At 34.5% G+C, this 16,320-nt stretch overlaps 1 protein-coding gene across 1 annotated transcript in view; it reads right to left on the reverse strand.

Annotated features, from left to right (window-relative positions):
• Positions 1–6,185: 6,185 nt before the first annotated feature.
• LOC121412068 (plexin-A4-like) overlaps positions 6,186–16,320 on the reverse strand; it is a 32,823-nt gene continuing 22,688 nt past the window's right edge. Inside the window, exons 17-23 of the mRNA XM_041604979.1 lie at positions 15,985–16,082; positions 15,453–15,593; positions 13,855–14,030; positions 12,640–12,787; positions 9,389–9,529; positions 8,885–8,959; positions 6,186–6,791 (exon numbers count right to left, since the gene is read on the reverse strand). Of these exons, the coding sequence (XP_041460913.1) occupies positions 6,693–6,791; positions 8,885–8,959; positions 9,389–9,529; positions 12,640–12,787; positions 13,855–14,030; positions 15,453–15,593; positions 15,985–16,082 (878 nt within the window). The 3' untranslated portion in view covers positions 6,186–6,692. The remainder of the gene's footprint in view (positions 6,792–8,884; positions 8,960–9,388; positions 9,530–12,639; positions 12,788–13,854; positions 14,031–15,452; positions 15,594–15,984; positions 16,083–16,320) is intronic.

Consider the following 16,320-nt stretch of genomic DNA (forward strand, 5'->3'; position numbering starts at 1 on the left):
CTTCAAGTATATACATGTATATATATATATATATATACATACACACACCCTCACATATATATATACCTGCACTTATACGAGGTTAGACCATGGACTTAACTTGAATGCAACTACATTCTAAGTGGTTTAGACATTTAGTAACAGGTTCAAATAATACCTCGATGGTTACTAAGGTCCCCAGGAAAGAAAAATTACACAACTTTGACAGTATGACCCAAGGAGATAAAAGGTGATCTCCTTGGTATGACTGATTTAATGTGTCCAGTGCAGTGTGAACGTGGTCATTGAGAGGCGGACTTTGCCGAGCGAGGGTGTAACCCTGATAACGCGCCTGTCCTGGGAAACTGATGAATCATGACGCCCAATATCATACTAGATTTCGAAAGCTGCAGAACTACCGATCACTGGACGTTTTGGGATTGAGCTTTGGTTCGATTTTCATTTTTTTAAAAGGCCTACGTTAGACTCGTAGCAATGCTTTGATTGTATTATTGTTGCCAAAGCTGTTGTACATGTATAATTTTCACACACACACACCCACACATGTCTGCATGTATATCTCACCAAACATAGATTCAAAAGAAACTTGTGAGGCCTACCAAGAGCCGAAATGCTTTCTGAATCGCGGCTCGGCTCCCTATAAAAAAAGCAACATAGTATGAAGTTTACTTATAAAGTGAAGGTTACAAGTGTATATCTCAAGTCAATCAATGACATGAGGGTGTGTTATCAGGAAAAGGCGAAAATAAGGTATTACATGTAACGATGACGGCAATCCCAAACGACTCCAATTAATGTTTCCTGCGTGGGTAAAAATTACCTCTACCAAGATATCTCCAGATTGGAAATTAATGATTCGCCGTATGGTTATCAAAGTCGTCTGTGCAAATGGTTGTTGCAGATGAAGCAAACGATTCGTTCCTTTTTTGAATTAATGTCGAAATACGGAAAAGAGCGGGATGTTTTGTGTTATGACTGGGGCGTCGCGCTACAAACATGTACGGATCAGAGGACCACCGCCCCGAGTTGATTTCAAGTTGCGTGAAAAGTTATTTTAAAAAGGAGAAAAGGAAAAAGAAAGAAAGGAAGAAAGAAAGAAAAAAAAAACAAGAGTTTCAAAAAGAGAAGTACTGGTTTGTATATCTCTGTGGCTCGTTTGAGATAAAGCGACGTCACCTATTCTAGTTTTCGTCTTCTCCCGCCATGGTCTTGTTGCATTATAAAGTGTTTAATCTGAACACTCCTATAGATCGATCGCTTTTAGAAACAAGCACCGATAATTTGCGAGATTTATAATGAAATGTCAGGCAGAATGTCGATTGAAGGTCATTATCTGCATGTGACGCGTGGGAGTAATCACAACGACTCAACTTTTTTGTTTTAATTTGGGCCTATAACTTTTCATCTTCAGTGTTTGAATTAAGAGAAACATGCCCTAGTTAAAGAATTACGCATGACAATGTTTATTGGCATTGTAACATGAACTTAACTACTAGAAGTTTCAATGTAGACATATTGGGGGGAAAAAAAATCGAATATGGAGTTCGGCATTATCCGATTTTACCCATAAATCTTACATGCGGACTGAACCTCGAAATAAAGATTAGCGGTTTATCACATCACTTTGTATTTTAATATTGCTCACACCTAATAATCGATGTAATCAGTTGGTAAAATCATCACCATGGCATTGATCAGTACGATCAATCACTTCCAAGTTTTATATATACAACATCAATGCCCTGGTCTAGGCCTATATGGTGTTTTCTTTTTCTTTACGACCAACTACAATAGGCCGTAATTATATCTTATACGTTTGATTTTTTTGATTTTCAGAGCCTCTTTTTAATGCCTAGTCCTGCATGGGGCCCGTAACACAAAACTTAACAATGATCGCATAACATTTTTCTACGATTGATTCCATTGACTACAATGTACAATCAATCGTGAAAATCAAGCGTACGATCAATCGCTAACCTTTGTGTTACGGGACCCAGATAAGCAAGAATCCTGCATCAGTTCAACAACGTTCCTTTTCATTTTCCCTAGTGGCATATGTATATTTTTTCTTATTACAGATGTTGTTTTTAGCCCCAATCTATAACAAGAACGGCATTTCCCTCAAAGAAGACAAGATAAGTAGAGAATTGTATGACATATAGGAAGAAGCTAGCCACTTTTGTCGCAAACTCCTGATGGTGGCGCCAAATCTAAATTATAACGTGATTTGAAGGCATATGTTTATATTCTTATGTCACTCATGAATTATGAAAATAGGGTCGTCTGGTAGTTTATCAAAGATCATAACAGTCATTTTTTTCTGAAACAGGTGTCGCTTAAAGGTTATGGTATTTGAAAAAGGGAGTTATTTATTTTGTAAAGTTTATTTCATAATAAAATATTGTTGGCTAACAAATCACCAGGAATTCTGCGCTTCATCCAAATCTTCAGATCCTTGAAAATACTAGCTTATTATGCCACTGCATGCCTACAGATTCTATCACTTACATACTGATGATATTGGGGTGGGGCATTGACGCCTCAACCCTCACCCATGTTAAAAGTTGATTTAAAAAAAATATATCATTGTATTGCATGTTAATTGCATGAATCAACACAATCATTTCAGATTTTTTAAATTTACTTTCTTTTATGACTATTTACAGATCCAATCTATGAAATTTAAAATAGTGGAGTATATACTGTAGCTGGTACTCTTCTCAAGTTTCTGCAATTAATATCAGTGATCGATCATGATAGAGGAGACAACATAACAAAATTCACAGAAATACACATACATTTGTTTATTTCATTGATAGGAAGAGCATGCCAAACGCATTGAGATCCAATACAAATCAATTCAATAGTATAAGTACTGATATATCTGGTAAAATTGGCAAAAATTACGGTCAAACTTATTTTCAGTCATAGTGTGCACCTTAAAAATCTTACAGATTTTAACAGATTCAAATCTGTGTTAAAAACATATCTCTTTAAAAAACACATGTATTAGCCCTACAGAAAACAACAATTCTTCTACATGCATAGAGAGTATTTATATGGTATTATGCGTATCTAAGAACTGCTTATTATTATTATCATTAATTTACAAAAATTGAATGTGATATCATTTTCTTTATTCAGCAGGATAATCATCAATATAGTATGATATATCATCAACAAATTGATATTTTAAACCTTCGTCGATTTGAGTTGAGTATATATATGCATCATACTTATAAAAAAAACATTGAGTGTTACCCATCCCCATTATAGTAGATAAACTCAAACACAGCCAGTAGATTATACATCAGAGACTAAGTAGTAAAAAATCAATAATCTAACAATGCTTTACTGGGAGTAAAGAGTAAGATAATTTTCAAAACATTATCATCAAAATCAATCCAGTAGGCAGAGATGGAGATTTGCATCTGATTCAATGTGAGTAAATATACAATATCAATCATCTAACTGGCAAGCACCTGTGTAAATACATTCTTATATGGCCTTCTCCATATTATGGGAATTACTAGCCAAATTCGAGAATTCTAAACTGCTGTTCATAAGGTCAGTGCGATTCAGAAAATGTGGAAGAAAGTAAATTTGATTAAATCTGCACCCATATTGTATAATTCTTGCAACTGTCAATTGTATGCTTATATGTACAAAGCATGGTCATTAACACCAATACTAGTTATATATGTCTGTATGGATACAGATTTCCTTCGTTATCATCTAAAATCATTCAATGCTAGCTATGTATATGTTTAGGTAGTAAAAATTGCTTTTATGTAGCGCTTGATATATTGGAACATAAAATGTCTCTCCGCACTATATATAACCCAGTCACAAATATATAACCCAGTCACTGAATTCTAGCTTGCCACCATGGACAATCTCTACTCCCTGAAGTTTATTTCCAGCAATTATCAGTTAAGTCTCTAATACTCACAATCCAATGACATATAAAGCACCTGCATCTTACTGGGTATCATTTTAACACCAGGGTGGAGAGAGGCACTTGCAGATTAATGTCTGGACAAAAGACGTTTGGGCTGTGCTTGAATATCAACCCAAGGCTTTCTTAACAGACTAAAGACTTATCCATTCCTCTTTACTAATTGGTACAAGAAGGAAAACTTCTTTTGAAACGAAGGAGTCTGTCCAGGACCCCGTTGCATAAAAGTAATATTATGGTAACGATGCTAATCAGCCAATCAAAATCAAGGATTCCTGGGAAGATACCATTGGATGGCAAAGTTACTTCCAAGAAAGTTGGCCCCAATGAGAGTTTCCCTCTGATGAAGCTGTCCTCAGTGCACATATATTCTTTTTCTTCATTATTTCAGGAAGACATTTTGGAAAACTAAAACACTAAATTCCATCTATCCTGATAAAAATCACTCTGCCACCGTTTATAATAGTGCTGATCATGGTTTCATCTTTAAGGTCATTTTCAGAAACACATCTGGATACAAAAATTGTTTGGGTTTACTTAGGTTATTAAACAAGCACATAATTTCAGTTAAGATATAATTAATCAAGTACAATTAAGTAAAACAACACTAGAAAATCATCACAATTCTATAACCCTTTGCCTGCTCTATAAAGTCGGTCTTGGGATTTAATGTAATAACCTATTTCAGGATTATTATATATTCTTCAATTGTAGAAATTTTAGTTTTCCAAATTTCATAGGAAACATACAAAATATACAAAAACAATGCAAGCGACATATACAAAAATATATATTTGTATACAAATGCAAGTACATGAAGTAATGTAATATTATTATAATCTTAAGTACCAATTGCATGATACTACATATTAAACTGCAAAACAAACATGTATACTCTTCATATAGTATATAGTATTCATTCAGGAGTATATTTATATACAACAATGAAAATAGTATTTTGAAAAAAGATGTTACAAAAGTAATTAGTAATGAAAAGGATATTTTTATTCACTTAGTACATTAAACTGTCCAGAAGAACCATTTTATTGATGCAAAAAAAAGTTTTAGAGAAAACTTTTAGGTTACATATGATATAAACATATGATTCTATAGTAAAATTAAACAAATTGAATTTGACACATAATCAATAAACAGATAAACTGCGACCAAACTATAGAATCAGTAAAAAAAAACAAAGTATAGAATTTAACACTCTGCCAGCAATTCAATTATAAAACAAAATAATTCATATTGAAGAAGAATTGAAATTCACTTCATATCAGCATTACATTTGCTTGAAAACAGAGTGGGATGACGGATCTCTTACATTAGGGGTCTATTTCTTCAGAATGTTCACAAATAAGGGGCAATTGTCTTAAGGTAATTTATCAAGCACCCCAAAACACAATTCCAATCTTGGGGAGGGGCACAAAAAATGCCATACTTTCAATGCCATATCTATGGTGCACTCTTTTTATTATAAAGATATAATATGATCATACATCAAAAAAGTGAAATAAAGCAAACTACATTTTAAAAATCCTTTCTCAAGTTTCCTTCGATGAGTCTTCCCATCATACAAGAGACTTGTACACATTTCACTTAAAGAGCACCCACAAAGTCAAACTCTGAATGATAAGTGAAAAAAACCACATGAAAATCATGTTTATGTACATACACACATATATGTACATGTCCATATATTGTCAACAGAGTTGAAACAACAGATGCCAGCTGTCTTGAATAAAAGTATAACTCTCTTGTATAAAAGAGATGAAAACAAACAAAATTATGTGAACTAAAATACAGATGTATATCATTGTAATATATTTTTCAAAGTATGTTTTCCCATACTAAAGTTCATCTCTCGATAAAAAACATCGATACAAGCAATCAATACATACTGTAATTGCACATCCAGAATGGAAAAATCAATATAACATATATTTCACTGCATTACTTGAATGGATACGGGATTAATAGTGAACAATCGCATGGCAGATGAGCTAAGGACAATTTCGTCATCCTTTTATTGATTCCTCTATACCATTTGATATGGAATAGTCTATTATTTATATCGAATTAAGAATTTGTATTTATTACTCTGTAGTGCATTTGGTCCCTTCATCCTCCAGTCAACAATCGTGACAAAATGTACAACTTTACTGGTTCTGATAAACATGTCTTTTCTACTTAAAAAAACATGTGGTCCTTTTCAACTTTTTGAGAAAGCAGGCAATATGAAGCAAACATGGCACAGTAGCAAACACTTGATGGGTCAAAAATAATGTGATATACTGCATTTCTTAAATTTACCTTTATCATGCTTTACAAGTATCTAATGCAAATGTAACTTTATGTTAAAAATGAAATTCCAATAAATGTTCTTCACTTTTTTAGTCTTCAGAAAAATGAACAAAATGGCATAGTCAGTTGAGTTGAGCATAAATGCAAATTTCACAAAGTCTGTATATATTTAACTGAAAAGAAACTTATAACAAATAACAATTAGATATTTGTTTGTCAGGAAAAAAAAAGAAAGAAAAAAGATAATCAAGTAGGCCTATTAATACAAAGGATTAGTTTGAAAGTTTATAATTGATGGGCATAAATTGGGAAAAATCTATTCAATTACATTTGACATTAAATACACACATACCAAACATAAACGTCAATTTGACCTTTTGAAACCTCTTTGGTATGCCACTGGATGTGTTAAAGGTACAGGTAAGATCTAATCCTCTGTTTGATACAAAGTGTTGCCCACTCTCTCAAGGCTGCTGGCAAAGTGATTTTGACTGCATATTTCATCTTTCTCAAGGGCCTCCACAAGCTACAGAGAATAAAGAAAAATTGGAAGGGAGTGAGAGGAAAAGAAAGAGAGAGGGAAGAGAGAGGGAGGGGGCAGATAGAAGCAGAGAGAGAAAAAAAAACACAGAAAAGAAGATAAAGTGACAAGGAGCAAAGGGGAAGCAAAAATAATGAAAATTTAAGGCTACTTTCTGAATTATATATTTGCTCTTATGGCCCACAAGCGAACCTTCTTAGTAGGCCACCACATTTCATTTCCATCTTGTCTCATGGGTGTTGCTAATGTTCCGTAAAAATTAGTGCATGTATTATGTATATTAGCCTGTAAATATTTACTTCTGTTCTTTGCTATTTACTTGTATCGCAATGATTTACTGTTGATGTTGTTTAATATCGGAATTGAAACAAAATAAAGATTCATTCATTCAATAATTCTAACTTGTGCGCTATGTTCTAGGTTTATTTTATAGGTTTGTCTACGAAAACCAAATTTGTTGGCAAATTGAGCAGCACTGGTTAATTCATCATCTAGAGGGTTACGAAAAAGAAAGGGAAGTTATTTGTAGGCATTGGCCATTTGTAGGCAATTGTGTGAACTTTAGGTAGTCATGACTGGTCAATTCTGAAGTTCGACCATGTTCAAAATCCAAACGCGATCAAGTGTGATTGATTTACTCGCATCAGGATCCCGTTTCATAAAGACTTGTTATAATAACAAATTTGCAATAGCAGTTAAAAGCTACTGAATTTCTTCAATCTGATTGGCTGATGGTAAATTTATCATAAAAATTGTGCATTTTTTACCATAACAAGTCTTTATGAAATGGGGACCTAGATCAGACAATGACACAGATTTCATTCATTTGTACGATTGGGGTGAGAGTAGGGAGCTGGAATGTGGGAAGTTTGAGGGGTAGGGGATGGCCAAAAAAGACATGAAAGAGACATGGAGAATGCACTGAACAAAGTGGAGGGGGGGGGGGGGGTAGGGCGATTGCTGCAAGTGTGAGATGATTCCAGCCACCCCCTTTCCGGGGACAAAAAAACTGGATTTAAATCTTTAGATTGATGATGATGATGTACGAACGTTCACCTTGCTTTATGTCGACTCTCATGACTATGCAATTGGTCATGCAACATATTGGGAATGGTGTGAAACCACTTACTATCATTCATGCAACACTCGCATGTGAACAAAAGGCCACCCACACGAAATGATTCCAGCCACCCCCTTTCCGGGGACAAAAAACCTGATTTAAATCTTTAGATTGATGATGATGTACGATAGTTCACCTTGCTTCATGTCGACTCTCATGACTATGCAATTGGTCATGCAACTATTGAGAATGGTGTGAAACCAATAGCAATCATTCATGTAGCACTCGTATGATAACAAAAGGCCAGTCGCACTAGCATATGCAAGCAAAATAGTCTTACACTGTTTACTAGTTGCTTCTGTTGTATGATAGCTGTTGCATTTGTGAAAGCCTTTCTTAAGAGATAGATAGATATTTTCAATTTGTTTCTGTGTGTCCCATAGATATTTCCTATTGGTCTTTGTGTGTACCATATATACTTCCTATTGGTTGGAGTATATGTGTCCCATAAATTATTTCTACTGGTTCAGTGTGTCCCAGAGATATTTTCTCTCATTTCTGTGTGGATCCTTTAAAGAAGAGTCGGATTGAGACAACCTTCCAAGAGTCAACTTTGTGTACTTTTCAGACCAGAATATACAGGTATGTAACACATGAAATTTACATCTAAACTAATAAACATCAATAGCTCTGAAAGATGTTTCCATTGTCAACTAGGCTGGTTGAATGTCGACCTTGATGGTTATAAAATATTATAAAAGGGGAATGGTTTTCATAAAGCATCCTGTGCTATAGTTTACACAGAATATGTGATTATTAGATCTAAGACACATGATTTTAACTTGAATTTCATATCATACTTTTTTTACTGTGTGTGCATCAGTTCGTTCCCCCCTCCCCACTCCCCCCCCAAATCACGGGAGAGTTTGCAGGCTGCATTTGCCTTATTCAGAATATAATTCTCCTGGCTTTACATACATCTTCATGTAATTTGTGAAGAAAATTCTGTTGTACTTACTATTTCTTCATGTGAACGAATACTTTCATAGAGCTTCCGGAGTGTCGTCAAACGGCTGAACAATCCAGTGAATTCCTGAAAATAAAACAATGATTGATGTCCAGTTTTTAGTCATATACTTCATGACTTCCATCCTGAAATAAAAAGGACCATTTTACCATTCCAAAGACAAGCCCATTCTCACAACTAAATATATGCATGTATGATTAAAATGTTATATCATGATATCATATACTATCCCCTCTGAAATCATACTTAGCTCTCTGCTAACATTGTGCACTGTATTCAGGCAAAATCAAGCATATAAAAGACCACCAAAATCATTGCCATTGTCTTACACCTCTTTCAATTTTAAAGGAACAAGTATATTTTCTACATTTGTGTGGAAGCAAAGCTTATCCCATAAGAAACATCACATGATTGAAAATGCAGCAGAAAAAGATGTTTTTTTTTTCTCTCTCAAATTTTGGATTCTGGAGAGTAAAGAAAATAATCATAACTCACTACGTCAATACGTGAACATTCTTCCTTCAAGTCTACTTCTTCTAGTCCTCCGCTTTGTTTGATGTTGTGGTAGTACGTAACAAGGAGATCAATGTGTGAAGGCAGCTCGCGGTTAAACAGAAGCCTACTTGGGGAGGAGTTCTGGAAAATCAAGAATGAATGATAAATGATTATTGCAATCTAAAGGGTTGCATTCAAATATGAATGCAAAATACTACAAATAGATAACATCTAGTGTTATATAGATGTATACAGCAAAAACTAAAATGTACAATTGGAAAGGAATTTTTGAAACTTGCAAAGAATGTTAGAAATAATAAGTCAGGTTATGAGAGGTGCAAGAGGTATATTACTGTAAACAGGGGCGGATCCAGGATTTTACAAACGAGGGGTGCACATATTCCCAAGGAAAAATTTGACAGGCAAAAAAAAAAATCTTCACATTCAAAAGGGGGCATACTTCTGTTTTAATTCTATTGTTACATTACAAATCTTAATTGTGCCTCTCAAAACGGAGGCATGGGCTGACTTTGCCCACTGGATCCGCCAGTGACTGTAAATCATCTTAACATCGGCAGATCGAAGAAACAATGCATTTGTTCTGTATCATTTCACTATGATTTCATCTTGCATGAAACTGGGTGAGAATACTGGGTGAGAAAATTGCAATCCCTCACAATAAAATAGGAAATGCATGTTTCAAAACATCACTCACAATACATAAGAAATTAATATTTTAAAACAATCCTTTACCCTACAGATTTGAAGAGAAATGATGCAAAATTTCATCATTCTTATATCTAACTAAATCATTTGCAGATGTAAACTTTATTCAGAGATGCAGCCTGACAGAATCTTAGCCCGTTTCAGCAAATACCCTCCAATCCTTCAAAGGCTTCAATCAACATTACACACATCAAGCATATCTCTGAATTGAATCCATGAATACTATTTAACTGAGTGTGGGTAAATATTGAGCGAATCTTGAGATGTGAATAACAACAATGACAGCCTAAATACACATAAATTTTGCCAAAGTGGAATACATTAGGATCACATAAATCTGTTTGATTTAAGAGAAATTTGACTTGGAAGAGATATACAGCACATATTTTGCATTACCTGGATAAGAAATTGTGTGAACTTGGGTAAATAAATTAACTTACTGTGGACTGATGTAAAGGCCTAGTCACACCGCCCGAGCGTTGTTGGAGCAGTCGTGGAGCGGTAGGGAGAGAAGGTCGAATTTCGCTCACAAAATTGGGGAAAAAAATCGAAAACAAAAAAAGCAATCGAAATCGAAAAAGGTGAACGGCAGCGAGCGGTGATGATTTTTTTCTCTCCACTCCACGACCGCTCCAACAACGCTCGGGCGGTGTGACCAGGCCTTTAGTGCATCAATACAAAAAAGTAATCATGTCTATATTTCTACTGAATCTGTGCTCACAAGTTTTATACTGGAGAAGCAATCTTAAAGAGATAGTTAAATTCTAAGTTCATGAAGTAAAAAATAAAAATCAATTCATATCTATTCTTACTTGAACTATTCAGTGATAGATGAACAATGAACAATAAATAATATCGATAATTATGATGATAAATCTGAAACAAACCACAATAATAATTATAACAAATATAATAAAATGAAAATAATAGTAATAATAACAATACACTTACTAATAAAAGAAATCATCATCATCAATATGATATGAAGTGCAAGTTAGCGAGTGTAAAATATATTTTATATCCCTCTTATGAATATTCACAAGTATTCTAGATAAACTATTGGTCAATTCTTGATCATGAGACAAAGTATAATTATATAATATTGACTGGCCTTGAGGGGAACATCAAATATGTTGCCTGCATCAGAATCATATTGGCCAGAGTCTTTAGATGAAGGCAATATGTTTTTTTTAAGGGCAATATATTTGACATTTCCCAAATAAACAACCAGGGAAAGTGCTGATAAAAAAAGCAAAAGCCTGCTGAATTCTGTCAGTGCTGGTGTCATCGTGTTGAAAGCAAAACTGCCCGAGCACAATTGACCGGTTCTTGTTACCTTGACAATAATTTGACAATTTGCATATGTCTGAAGATCGACATGCATTTCACGTTGTGGCTACAAACATTAAAAAACAGAAAATACAAATGCAGATGTATGTATATACAGTAATGAAATTAAAAAGAAAATTATTCTACATCAGATGTAATAGTGCATGCATTTACAATAAAAGTGTAAAATCAAGGCTTTACACACAGAGCTTACAAAATATACATAATTGGCATATAGATAGGTTGCAGGATATGAATGTATGCTATTAAAATGTCAATGACTCTTTCATTACTACTATTATGGTGGCAGCGGTGGGATCATTCAAATCCATGCACTGAAATTGACGCCAATCACCATCCTCACATGACACTGCTGCAAATGCTGAGTTCTGAATGCTGAAACAATTGGATGTGAGTCCACACCCTTTATGCTTCAGCCCTTGAATTGGCTGCAGTTCAAAATTGCCGACGACAAAGAATCTTTCTCTGAGATGTACGTACAATTGCATATACACTTATAATGGTACATACATACAGCTGTCGTTTATTTTTCTGTACAGAGAGAAATGATCCTACCCATGTCCTTTGGAGTGGTTATGGGAGATGCTTTGACTTCTTTCCATCAAAAAGATTTAGAACCTCAAACTACATGTGGATGTTCCAAAGCTTGTATGCAATATGGATTTGGTGACTTAATTTGCTGGTCTTCCTACTTTCCACATGTTGAAAGCTTAATCTTTTCACATCTCTCCAGTACATATTCAACAAAAATTGTCTAATCATGGTCTCCTTTGCAAGTAAATTGTCATGTTGTATTCACAACCTTAAATATGAAATTAATGGAATAAAATCAAAATTTTGATTCAAATATTTTTCATCTTCTGAACTTTAAAAGCCTCCTCCCTTAGTAATATTTTTTTCATGAAAATTTATTCATTCTCCTCCGTGAAAATAATCTACTGAACTTTGAAATTCTATATAATTTGGTTAGTGTTAAATGGCTTTAAAAGATGATGGTACAAAGTCTCAACATCTTAAAAGAAGGATCCCATCCTAGGAGTTAACAGTTCTCAATAAGTTAAAAACCTTCACATCACATCACATCAACATTAACCTATAATAGATTCTAAAAAAACAGGTGTTGTGCAAAACATTTTTTCAATTCAACTAACAAATTTGTTGGTACAAAATCTCACCATCTTTAGTTTAGGGACCACTCCCTTGGCTGCATTATCCAGCATCTGATTCAAGACAGTGACAGAGGCATCAGCAGTGCGCGACTGACGCATGTTGAAGATGAAGGATGGATGTGCAAGGATTGTTGCCCAGAAACGAAGAGGCAAGCTGCAGAGTATTCATTAAATACAGAAGAAAATACTAGAAAATGAGAGACGCAAAACGCATGTGAGGGTTTTAATATATAATAGCACTTTACAGGAAAGTTTTTTGTTTAGTGATAAAGGCCCCCTCACACCTAACCGAATTGCTTGAAATATGCCTTGCGATGGCAGGCGAAAGGCATTTTTTGAAAAAGCGTTTTCAATTCTAAGTGATAGGAAATCATATTTACCCCTCGTGCTTGGGTAAGTACACCTTCTGAACTAACACCTGCGATTATGCAATTCGTGCAGAAATTTTGAATATGTTTAAAATTTCCCGACCAATTGAAAAATCGTTGGTCATTTGTTTGAATTTGCATCTCTTATTTAGTCGTGTATCGTTCGTGTGTTATTGTCGCGCATAGTCCCTCATCGCGCTTTTGCCAAAGTGGACTGATCTCGAAAGAACCCTTAACAAAGCAACACGATGACAAAAACGTACAAGAACGCCCGATCTATTCCCTTGTCTTCGTTTCCAGTCGCACGCCATATGAAACCATTGCTCACTGTTCGTTCGTCTTATTGGGTTATATCAACCTTCGGCTGCAATTTACTCAAAGAGGTGAACCAAAAAATCAATATCCTTCGCTTACTGTTTGTTGATAAAATTTGACAATAGTCACTGGTTGCATGATTTGACAGAAATTTTATCTGAATTAGTTGAAATCGCAAACATTTTTCCCATTGGCCACCCTTCATCTGCCTACATTCGGTCAGGTGTGAGGGGGCTTTAAATAGGTACTATTATGCAACACATTGTGAAGATTCCACCTTCAGTCTTCCATATACCCATATTTTTAAGGTTAATTTTGGTAGAAAAGGTACAAATTATTAGGGATTAAAATAAACCCACATTGTAGATTAACTGTCCTAAAGGTCTAAACTCTGAAACACCACCTAAATTCAATAGTTTCTATGATACATTAATATTGACAAACATGTCTTTACTCAAGACAATTCAAATTGTAATTACAATTCTAAAAAAAATACAGAGAAAATTGTCGGATAAAACAAGAATGGACGGATACGCACATATTGTTTTTCCAGGTAGTAGATTCGTCTTCATCATATCGACTGGCCTCCTCATCAAAGAAATTGAAGAGGAATCTGAGAGCAAAGGGGATGTTATTCAGGTTGTTCTCATAGCCATTTTCCTGGATAGTAAACATGGCCTCTAGCGCATCATTCACAAAGTTGTTGATAGATTGCTGTAAAGAACAAATGTACCAGTAAAGTGGATTAAAAACATGTTAGGTGTTGAGAAGATAGTTTTGCGTTTTTTCTGTAATAAATATATACCTTGTATCATCAGGATACAGTCATTGTACAAAATACATAGTGTCAACTTGAATTGAGGAGAAATATTCTCGGCTGCATGCAATACAAAGGGCAAAATAATTGGGATAAATGTTACTTATCCAGTGTTTTTTTTTTAATGGGTATGATGGAAGTGCCAAAATAAATCAATGCCAAAGAAATCATGGACTAGACTTTATCATGGTAGCAGTGGGATATGAACCCTTGCAATGTAATGACCCATGACCCTGTCATCACTGTTTTGGTGGCAGCAGTGGGATGTAAACCAATGCATTGAAATGACTGACTCTATCATCTCTGTTATAAAGACAATGGATGGAAATGCCCAATGTATTTAAATGGCTGATGACTCTTCCATCAATGTTTTGGTGGCAGCAGTGGGACATAAACCCATGAAATGAAATTGTTGATTGCTCTTTCATCACTGTTATAATGAAAATGGAGGGATAGGAACCAATGCATTGAAATGGCTGATGACACTTTCATCACAGTTTTGATGGCAGCAGTGGATATGAACCCAATTAATGACTGTCTCTGTCATCAATTTTATGGTGGCAGCAGTGGGATATGCACCGAATAAATGACTAACTCTGTCATCAATGTTAAGGTGGCAGCAGTGGGATATGAACCGAATAAATGACTGACTCTGTCATCAATGTTATGCTGGCAGCAGTGGGATATAAAAATGAAATTGTTGATAAACCTTTCATCACTTTTATAATGACAATGGAGGGATATGAACCAAATAAATGACTGACTCTGTCATCAATGTTATGGTGGCAGCAGTGGGATATAAAAATGAAATTGTTGATAATCTTTCATCACTTTTATAATGACAATGGAGGGATATGAACCCAATAAATGACTGACTCTGTCATCATCAATGTTATGGTGGCAGCAGTGGGATATAAAAATGAAATTGTTGATAAATCTTTCATCACTGTTATAATGACAATGAAGGGATATGAACCAATGCATTGAAATGACTGCTGACTCAAATCAAATTGTTCCAATTTTTTTCAATATTTTTTTAAAATGTGATGATATTTGTGATTTCGGAACTTCGGGAATTACTGATTTACAATGTTACTGTTTAGATAAGGACTGTGCTGACATACACACAGGTTCATTTTATTACTCAATGAGTTGGTGTCGAGTAAGCAATTAACATCATAATAATTTTTTAATGTTTAATTTTCAGTTGCAATTTGAGCAATATGATTATCATCTACTGGCTGCAGCCAAAACTATCTTTGTGTTGATTTTTCTCTAATTTAACTCCAATATGTTATTAAAAGATAAAGATTCTTCACCTTGACAGAAACTAGTCTCTGAAGATAGATCTCTCGAATCTTGCGCTTTCCCTGCGTACCCTTAAAGCACAATACACGCTGCATTTTGTCGCAGAATCCTTCTTCCTTCTCTTCCTCCTCCTCAATATCATCAGATTGGACCTAAGACCAAAAACACAAGAACAGTCCCATTTTAACCACAATACATTTTCTTCATGCATACAAATATACTATATATATACATACATATATAACTTTTACAAATCATCCATATTTTAAAACCACCTAGGTAAAATGCAAAAGAAGTGATAGGCCTTGTACACATCTAGTAAGAAGTTAATTTTCAGCTATGAAAGCACAATTGTGGAACTGTTATTGTTGTGAAAATTGAAGCTCATTAACATAATAGATTTTCCACTCAATCAACTTTACCCATGAGAAATAGAGGCATTAAAAATAATGTGTTTTTTAATCTTACTTAAAAAGAATTAAAAATCATGACCCACTTAAAAATTTTTGAGACTAACATCTTAGATTCATTAAAGATATTTACCAAGTGAAAGTATTTCAGGCCCTGAGGACCTTGCTCAAGATCATGAGATGAGTAGTCATGGTGACCAGTTACACGCACTGACTGACGATTAGTATCATCTGAAAAAAAAGTAATGAGCAATTGGTCATTTCATAAGAATATTTGATAAAAATTCTTGTCTTTGAGTGGTTCTTCAAATAAGTTTTGAAATGTTAAAGAATTGACAAAACTACTTACTTTAAACATTTCCTTAACTATAATAAAATAAAGAATATTTTGGAATAATATAAATATCAAGAAACAATTTCCCTTGTGTGTGCAAGTTTAAAGTCACACCTCACGTAAATTGTTCATCTG

Source organism: Lytechinus variegatus, chromosome 3 (genome assembly GCF_018143015.1).
Source record: "Lytechinus variegatus isolate NC3 chromosome 3, Lvar_3.0, whole genome shotgun sequence".
Lineage (NCBI taxonomy): Eukaryota > Metazoa > Echinodermata > Echinoidea > Temnopleuroida > Toxopneustidae > Lytechinus > Lytechinus variegatus.